Below are 10,080 nucleotides of genomic sequence, written 5' to 3' on the forward strand. Positions count from 1 at the left end.
GGTTTTTGAGGGTGTACACCACTGATAAAAACTTGGGTCAGGAGCACCAGCCTCTTGAGTGTTCAGCTGCAGACCTTTTAAGTGTTCCCATGGCTCCCTTAATAGTGCAGATTCATACAGACCCTTCTTGTGAAGCACATCAGTATTTTTGCTGAAATGAAAGGAATCCTTTTCTTGTGCAAATCTCCCAGTGTTCCTCTGGAGATACTGTCACGGTGCAAGTCTGGGTTGGCAGTGAAAGACGTCCCCATTTTGTGTTTTGCCACATTCCCTCGCACCCGCATTCGTGCAGCTGTGGGGTGAGTTGGCTCAAGGAACTGATCCAGCTGAAAACTGACTGATTCACATGAATGCTAGAGCCGGCATAGGGGAGGTGATGGAAATGAGTGTTAGAGGGGCACAGGGCTTCCTTTCTTGGTACTGTGTGCCCTGATGTTGGTTCAAAGTGAGCATGCAGGCCTGTCATCCTCATCTGGAAGATGTCCTTGCTGTGTATCGGCTCCCTGCGGTGGCCTACTCGTATGTTTGCATGTGTTTGACAAAAATAGGCTGTGTGGCCTGCTTCTGTTAGATGGGATGAAATTTTCCAGAATTCCTTCATTCAAAAACCACTCAAGATTGCAGTAAATATAAGCTAGTCCTTTAGTCTCAAGGAGAACCCGTGTGGGTGGTGGCTTTAGTACGACACTTGAAAATGGTGCCATGGGTAAATAACTTCCAGAGGTTTGTACCTGCTGGAGGGTTTGTGTTGTGCAGTGCTGGAATTTGATGTCGGTGTGTTGCACTGAATGGGGTAAGGCTGAAGGGCCCTCGAAAAGGGAGTGTTTGCTGCAGCAGGTTACTGTGTGCTCAGAGAAGCAGAAATTGGGTTATTTTAGTGAATATTTGATTAATAAACTCCTTCCTGCTTTCTGAATCCCACTCCATACTCTGTCAGAAGTCTGTCCTAACTTTTAACTGGTATGTGGAGTGGAGAGAAGCAGAGCGTCTCTAGGGTTCTGGTTTTAAGAAATGAGTCTCTGTAACCATGAGATAGAGCCGCTGCTGGAATTTAGGGGCAGCAGGGTAGGAACTGGGAAGATGTTTGTCTGCATGGCTCTTCATTGCTCCTTTGGTGCAGCTACGTGTGGCTGACATTATATCAGTAGTTGTCTTTCTGTTGGGCCTTTCATTTTAGGACAGCATCTGTTTAAGTACTGCTCTTGCTTAGAATGAACAACTTGGAAATGAATCCTGCTTGAGGAGGCTGGACTAGAAGACCTCCAAAAATCCTTTCCTAGGTAATTCCTTGGTCAGGAGTGTATTAGTGACTAAGTACTAAGCAGCGGTGGCATTTTGCCCTCGCGGAGTATTGTAGGGTGCACTCTGGTATCTGTTGGGCAATACCAACAGTGAACTTCTGGGAATTCCTGCAAATTTTCTTGTGCTTGAGGGTTGTGGGTGTACACCTCCAAGCACTGGAACCTGATGACCTGGGGAGAGCCACCTTCATAAGCAAACTTGGATCACGTGTGTTCCCCATGCCTGTGCTAAGTGCAGCCTCCCCTGAGCCTTTTTAAGGTTTACTGGTGTAAGGTTACATCAGTGCTGGGGAGAAGAGAGGTGCTGGGTGCCCTGGGGCTGATGGCTGTCATCATTTTATAGTGGCTCTTCAACTCTGGCACCCACTGGGAGTGTTTGTGCAGCAGCACCCATCACGACAGAGTGAGTGGTTTCCGGAGCAGAACGTTGGAGCTTAAGTAGTGAGCCACTCCACTGAGGGGAACACTGAGGGCAGAGGAGACCAAGGTCACCGCTGCAGAGGGAGCAAGTTGAGGCTGGGTCTGGCTGAGGAGCACCTGGAGACAGACCCAAACAATTGGCTGTTCATTTCTGGAAGGGAAGCTGACATGTTACAATAACTGAACATGTGATTCGCTCTTTGTGAACCCACTTGCACCCTTAATACTGTACTTCATGCCACAGCTGCATTCTTCTCTTCCCTCCACCCCGGGCCTTACTGCTCATTGGAAGCATCCCCCATGTTTACTCAGTTCCTAACAGGATGCTTCATAGCAAACAATCAATCATACAAAGTTTCTTACCTTGTGACACATCTTAATGTGCTGAGAAATAACTCCCAGCAAAGAAGGGGGTACTGACTCATCTGGAAAAATAAACAGTCCTTGGACAATTAATGCTGTTGATGCTCCTGCTGGTAGTTCTGTAACTTCAGACCTTCACTGCTGCCACAGGGTAGAAACAAAGTGTGACTCCTCCCAGGAGTGGGGAGTGAGTTCAGAGTTCAGGCAGTGCTTTAGGACTCTGACATGCGGCCTTGAGCACATCTAGCTTTGCTGGGCCTGACGTTGCTGACCTTCTGACAGCAGGCAGAGCCTGCGCTGCGCCTGCCCTGCCAGGAACCAGCAGACCTCTCCTGTCGGTCTTACGTAGTGGTGAGGATGAGCAGACCCCTTCTCTGCTGCCCCCGAGGCCACCACGCCTGCCAGGGGAGCAGAGACAGGGTTGACAGTGGCAGTTGGTCTCCCCAGGAAGCATCCATCAAAGACAGCAGAGAAGCCAACTTGCTCCTGCTGCTTGTGTGAGTTTTCTAGAGGGATCCAAAACCTCGGTGTGATTCTGGAGGAAGTAGGAGCAATAGTACCCACTGGGTTTGAGCTTCACATGGGGAAGCAGTACACCTGAGCACGGAACAGGACACGGGCTGCCCTCCCTGCCAGCAAGGCAGTGTAGTGGGACTCAGGAATTCTAGCAGCACCAGCAAGGTCCAGGTGATTGGACCTTGATTGCCAGCAGCCCTGTACATACCGCAGGGCCTTGTTTTTGTTAGGATCACACAGCTAGGTAAGGAGCTGTGGCACAACCACAGCCTTGGAGTCTCATTTCAGAGAGGGGACAGTGCAGGCAACGTTTGAAGGGAAGTTCTGAATTCATTTGGAGATCATCTATTCCACTGAAAAGTGACTTAATAAATAAATGTAAACTTTGACTGCTGCTATTCTCTCCCAGACTTGCCTGTAAGACAGGTGAGATGGTTTGTCACCTATCGTGTGCTACAAAATTGCTGGAGCAAACATCTCCAGTGCTTCTTATCTTCCTGTCAGGTATCACGTGCTCTGTAGGACAACAGAAACCTTAAAAATTACCTACAACTCCAAGTAAGCAAACATACTAGGGGAAAATAAAAACAATAGAGAGTGAGGATTTAGCCTGGGCTTTACTTGGTTGTAATAAGAACGGCTGTGGCATCATCTGCTGGAAGGCTCTGTGGGTATTTTTTTTGTCGCTAGAGTTATATTTGTTTTTAAAATAAAAGTTAAGAAAATGGCTTTAAAGTGTGTGGTTACAGTTTGGCCCTAAGCTCAACAGAACTGACAAAGGGACTTAAGAGGTCAATGTATTTTTAATGTTTACTGCAGAAAGGAGAGGAGGAGAGTAAGTGGTGGTTACACTGCCAAGGTCTAAGCAAACAGTGTCACACAGTGGTAGTTGCAGTCAGATGGGAAGTCTTAGCTCTACCTGAGCTGGCCTAAAAGAGGACAGGCTCTAGGTCCATGTTGTTTCCTCCCTTGACTTGGATCTGCTGGCATAGCTCACTGGGTCATCGCTTCCTAACCCATGTCTAGCAAGGGGATCCTGCTTCAGATAAGCCACGTGCAAGCTGGTCCCCACCAGTCTGACAGAACGGATGTAGTCAGGGAAGAGGCTGTGGTAAACTCAGGTAGAGGTTACCCTTGTAAGCTATCTCTGCTGCAGCTGGGGTAATATCTTGGTTTGGATTGAGTGAGCACTGTCAATTTACAGGGAACTGCTTCATCTGGGCAGCCTTCACAGGGCGAATAGGCAGCGGTGTGATTCCGGTCTCGAAATACAGGCTGCTGAACACCTTGTGTGTGCCAAGAAGGAGCATGCCCTAAGTGCTGGGTCTAGCAAGCTGGTTCTTGACACTGATGCCAGTCTGTGGAGTATCTCTGTTTTTTGCTTGTCTTCACAGGTAACACTGGTGGCTTTTACAAGTAGCGGCAGTCGTTTTACTGGTCACCGCAGCCTCTAAACTAGTTCACATCTGAAATTCTCTAACCTGCTTGTTGTTACATGGTTCACAGAGCAGGCAGAAGGGCTCCTACCTCTGTGTGCAGGAACCCACAATGCAGTGATGCTAAGTCCAACTTTGGGGGATATGCATCTGAATTATATCATCTCCTGAATTCAGGCAGGCATTGCTGAGCTGCTTTGCAGCCTGCTGTGGATCGCAGCATCTAAAGAGGTCCTGAGGCACTAGTGTCTGATTCACTTAAGGGAAAGGAAGCAAAACAAATTCTGTCCGTTTTCCAGAGTTCATTATTGTCTTGTTTCCTTCACAGGGTGGGTGACTGGAAGCCAAATGGCTCTCTTGAGCAGGCGACTGGGTTTCTCCTTCACCCATCTAAGCAGTACAGTGATCCAGCGACAATTCAGGTAATTTTCAAATCTTACTTTTGCTCCTGTTTTCTTGGGACAATTTCCTGTTGGAAAGAGATACAGTTAAGTAGGTCAAGCATAAGAGATAGTATTTCTAATTCAAAAAGTGTAGTATAATAAAATTTTAAAAGTCTCACAGTTGTCTCTTCACAGGTTGTAAAGTGAGTCTGTACACAACAACATATGCAGGTTCCTGGCAGTCTGAACATGGTCTGAACTCTGCATTTTCATTTGCATATAAGAAGGCTTTTAGGGCTTTGAGGGTTATGCAGGGGCCTGCAAGCAGAAGCTGAAAGTGCCTGTGTTTCTCAGCCAAATGCAAAACAACAGCCAGCCCTTGCTGATACAGAGCTGTTTACATGTTTAAAATTATTCCAGAGTTTATAATTTCAGTTATTTCAATCAAAAGTAGCCTGAAAAATTATTTCTTTGTACCTTAATAGTGTCTGTTTTGGTTTGGGTTCTTTTTTTTTCTGGTCCTTTTTCCAGGCTCAAGGCATTTAAAGCTTCTTATATTTGTGGACCTCAAATTTTATAATGCCTTGCACAAAGCTTAGTGCCTAATCCCGCAGTACACTCGGTGTAGGTATGGGGAATATCTAGCACATAACTCTTTGAAGTGTCAGGGTTTCACTTTAAAGAGTGAGAATAGTCATTCCCATGACTGGTCTAGAGAGGGGATTAAGACAGTGCTGATGGCTGTGTGATAGTCCCAGGATCTATCGAGGACAGGCTGCATCTGAGCATTGGCCAAGAGACACTTAAAGGACACACACACACATGCCAACAGCAAGAGGAAGGTGAAATCCACAGAGGTGAGCAGTGCTACTGCAGGATGTCAGCAGTCTTAATGGAGAAGCCTTTCCTTCGTGGTGAGCGTGCTTTGGATCTGGTGGGGTTTTGCTCCAAGACTGGCAGAAATGAAGAAAGGAGGGGAAAAAGTCCTCCTTGTGCAGTTATTCTTGTCTAGTCATACCTGGGCAATCACACTTGCAGCTGTTTGCTGTTGGTGCCTTGTGGACTTGGTCCCACCTAGGTCTTCTCCTTCCTGTGAGAACAGTCTCGTCCCTTTCCAGCCTCCTTCTGCTTTCCCTGCTGTGCAGCCACAGGCAAGCAGAGGGTAGAGAGTGTGGTATGTGACTGTCCCTGCCAGGGGATAGGATGGGAGAGGGTGGCTGCTTGCAGAGGTGAGTGACTTCTGAGAGAGAAGAGAGGTGTCCTTTTGTAGAGGAAAGCTGGAGTAGGCCTCTGCTGCAGGAAACAAATCTTGGAAAGCAGCACTAGACCTCTGGCACAGTTAGACTCATGCAGACTGACCCAGCCAGCCTTGTCTTACTTACTGCATGTAAGCATGTCTGCTTCAACTGATGCCCATCTGCACCATCTTTGATACTCAGGGCATGGCCTGCTCTTTTTTAGACAGCATTGCAAATACAGGTCCTCTGTCTTCAAGTAGGACTGATGGTCCCCGTTGGTCTTCATTTACTGTAGACGTTTTTGCTCAGCAAAACAAGGTGAATGGCTGGGTTGATTTCACATGCTGAGTAGTTCAGCTGACAGCAGCTTGGCATTCCTGCAGCTATCTGGCCAGCACATTTCTAGTACCCTTCTGCAAAGCAGATGTAGCAGTAGAAGGGATTTTCCTGCTTTTGTGATGCGTTTGGGTGTCCTTTGAAGAGAAGCAACAAATCATTTGAATTTAAGCTTACTGGATAAAAGAATAGCTGTTCCTGTAAGGGAGGCTGAATTACTTCTCGCTGCATTCCTTCTGTTCCCAAATGTTCTCAGAGTCAGATCTAACAACTTAGTATCATGCAGTTAATTTCTGTTGTTTCTCACTCCTGATAATCCCACAGAGCACAAAGATACAGAAGAGACTACATCTCTCTGGGTTCCTCCCATGTGGGGAAGGTGATGATCTGTTAGATTGTAGTTGCTGGCAGCTTAGCACAGACACAGTAGGACCTTAGAGGGCTCACTGAGAGCAGAATAAGATGCAAGACCCTCATAGAGTTCACTGAAAAGAAGATTGGCCAGAAAAGTCCTTATTGCTGAGGTCTTTGTACAAGACTGAAACACCCTGACTTGACTCTTAGCTTCCTGTAGGATGTTTGCAGCAGAAGCAAGCATGCATTTTGCTTGTCAGTTGAAGCTGAATGGAATCATCTGTGGTGGCTCCAAAGCCCAGTAAACGCAAGCCACTCTCACGCCACCATTCAGTCCCTAGATGGTCGGTTTATGTTTGACATTGAGCAAAGTGTGCAAAGCCCCAGGTAGCATCTGGCTTTCAGTGAGCACGTTGAATGCAGTCAACGTGTCACCCATCTGGTATGTGTGTGTTGCTGGCGCCTTCCGAGTGCTTTGTGTAACGACAGGATCCTGGGCTGGGTCTGCCCTTGCTCCCCGAGGGTCACTGAGCAGATCTCCCTTCTGTTCCTCCCTGTCTGTTGCTAGTGTCACGGGGGCGTGCCAGGCGATACAGAAGCTCACCCGCGTGCGAGTGGTGGACAACAGCTCCTTGGGGAACACGCCGTACCACCGGCCGCCCAAGTGCATCCACGTGTATAACAAGACTGGAGTCGGCAAAGTCGGAGATACCATCCTGCTGGCTATCAAAGGAGAAAAGAAGAAGGCTTTAATTGTAGGGCACAAGATGCCTGGCCCAACAATGACGCCTAGATTTGATTCCAACAATGTGGTCCTCATAGAAGACAATGGAAATCCAATAGGGACTAGAATAAAAGTACCGATACCCTACATTCTGCGACAGAGAGAAGGAGAGTTCTCCAAAGTGTTGGCCATTGCCCGTAACTTTGTATGAAAGCTAAGAAAGGTCTCTGGCAATCCTGCTTATATCCCTTCATACTGTAGCTGTTCCTTGGTCCTTTACTAGAAAATAGAGAAATGTGGAAAAGCTGACTCTCTCTTCGTGTTTAAGAAATTACAAGCAACTAGGTTAAATGTTGGAATACCTTGTTTTTCTCCAAAAGAAGGTGGATGTATTTCACAGAACATCTGCAGTGTGTTTGGGAAATGTCCTTCACGCTTACTGCTCTGGTGGTATTAATTTGGTCTGTAATCATTAAAAGGAGAAAATGAAAATTCTTCCTGTTTTGTCCTCTCTTTTCCCTATTTCTGCCCTTCTCAGTTTCCCAGGAGCGACACAAAGTGCAGTGGCCCAGTGACATTGGGGTCTACAAAATGGATTCGTATGTAATAGAGTAGGAGAGACACACAATGAACTATTGGTGCCTTGAGCACATTCAATACAAGGATTATTTTCTACATCTTTGTGTAAGAAAAATCTATAGGAGGAATCCAAATTGGGAGAGTATGACTGCCTGCAGCTTCATCAGTGTGTGGCTGAATGGGGTATGCCAGAGATGGCAATGTGGAAGTAGGAAGGGCAGGTGAAGGGGGAAGGTTTGAGATGCAGGCTATGTTCTCCACCTGACCAACCTCAGGAAGTGGTGTTCTGCAGGTAATGTAAGAGCTGGGTTCAAATTGAAAGATCCACAGAAAGAAGCTTCCTTTTGGACTGCTTTTTGGAACTCTGTCAGACATTGTCTGTGATGTCAGTTGGTGAGACTGGCTGTTGCCCAGCTTCCTAAGCTTGGGCACAATAGTGGGCAAATGCAACTGTGTTGCTTTCAGGGGCAGCTGTGATCCAGAAGCCAAACAGCTGCCTTTATTTGGAGCTGAGCAGAGAAACCTGGTACTTGTGGCAAATAAAGGGACATTGGGGCTGAGCACTCCTGGAAAAAGCAGTGCTGAGGAAGAGGGTGTGAAGGAGGCAGCCAGTGGGAGTCTGGCCAGCTTCAGGCCCCTGAACTAACTTGTCATGGATCTGGTGGGATCGGTGGCTGGCTGTGTTTTCCTTCCCCTCCTCTCCCTGCTGTGCTGGGAAAGGCCCCTACTGTGCCCCTGTGTGAGGACCTGAAGACTGCAGTGCTGAGCTGTTCCACACTTCAGCTGGTTACTCCTGGCAGATGTATCTGCCCTGTGCTCCCCACTGCAGAATCCACGCTGTCCATGGAAAAGATGAGCCCTGGCTCCCCTTGTACTCCATTCCTCCAGGTAATGCAGATGATACTTCAAAATTAAATTCACTTAAGCCCTCAGCCTGCTTGCTTCATAGGTGTCTGAAACGTTCCATGCTCAGAGGTGATGTTTATGCCATTTTGCTGAGCAGGACAGTGGACAAACGGTGTGCCAGTCACAGTGGTGAGCCTCCCTCCCTCCCTTAGGTGGGATTTGCCTCATGTCACAGGGGCATGGCACAGCCTGACTGCTTGGGCATTGCTCACAGCCTTTTTTCCCCTGGTTGAATTTTTTTCTCAGATCAGCATGGGATGATCCCAGGCTTCTTTTTTTTTTTTTTTTTTGGAATGAGTGCTGTTCTACAAGTAGCTTCCCAGCCCTTTGATGATGCTTGGTGCCTGCCCTGCAGGCATAAAGAGCCTGGCAGGCAGGAGCACTGATGCTCAGCCAGCCCACATCCCACCCTGGCTTCAGGAGCAGAGTGGGACTAGCTAGGCTCTGTTCAGGATCAAGGAGCTTTAGCAAGTGCTGGGTGCATGGGTCTGATACTGGCACCGGGGAAGCTTTGTGCAGGGCTGCAGGATGCTGATCTGCTCAAGTTTGGCTAAGGGATGGGAATCAGCATTGTGCCCTGCCATCAGCAGATAAATCTTCACAGCCCACTTTAGGTGTGGATGTTTTTTTTTTAATTATTTTTCAAAGCCCATCCCGATATCAGGATGGAAGTATTTTGAATAGAAAAGGTTTTATGCTTTTATGCATTTTTAGGGAAAGTGTTTATTACACCTAACAGCTCTGTGGTCTAGCTTTAGAAAACCTTCTGCAGCCTCTGAAAGTTCCCCAGCCATGATAAATACGAACAAATACCTGTATAGGTTTTTATATATACAAATCATAAACCAATTGACATGTCTGTCACGCCCTTCCTGCAGACAGGAGGAGCTCAGACTTCTTTAGTGTAAACCCATTTGAGAACAGAAGAGGAAGATGGCTTCCACTAACACAGAGCCAGAAAATACACTTTCAAATGGTGCTTGTATGAGGTATTTAATTTCTGTGTGCAGGCTGTGGGCACAGTGGAAGTGGAGTCCATCCCAAGCTGGAATAAGTCAGTCCCAGCCATTCAAAGGGCTGCTTTACTGTGAGATTTTTGCTTGGCAACAGCTCCAGCTTTAAAGCATCTCCCAGTAGGACCTGGGGGCCTGCAAACAATCCTTGTTTTTCTTGTCCTGACCATAAGGGCTACGACTCTCTCATGAGATGCACAGACCCTGCTGTTTGGATATTAAATATTTCACAGAATATTTGCTAATAACTTTCCAGCATTTCACTGGGGAAGAGGTCGTGGGGAGAGGGCATGAGAGGAAGCGGGCAAGACAATGCAGCATACTTGAGATTAAAATGTGGAGCAATGCTTTATTTCTAAGTAAACTGTTATGTGGAACTAAATCCTTATCCTCAGAGCTTAATAAGCAGACATGCAGACAGCTAAGCTAAGCATATCCCGTGGAGCATCTCCTGCAGTTTTTACCCCTCTCTCCTGAAGGAGGAACGTGGCCTCCTCAGAAGTTCCCTGTG

At 47.2% G+C, this 10,080-nt stretch overlaps 1 protein-coding gene across 1 annotated transcript; it reads left to right on the forward strand.

Annotated features, from left to right (window-relative positions):
- Positions 1–4,384: 4,384 nt before the first annotated feature.
- Positions 4,385–7,379, forward strand: MRPL14 (mitochondrial ribosomal protein L14). Its single transcript, XM_008938992.1, is given in 3 exon segments — positions 4,385–4,458; positions 6,916–7,209; positions 7,211–7,379. Coding segments are annotated over 3 exon segments (447 nt in total). The 3' UTR covers positions 7,290–7,379.
- Positions 7,380–10,080: the final 2,701 nt, after the last annotated feature.

This window comes from Merops nubicus, unplaced genomic scaffold, assembly GCF_000691845.1.
Source record: "Merops nubicus isolate BGI_N331 unplaced genomic scaffold, ASM69184v1 scaffold46604, whole genome shotgun sequence".
NCBI lineage: Eukaryota > Metazoa > Chordata > Aves > Coraciiformes > Meropidae > Merops > Merops nubicus.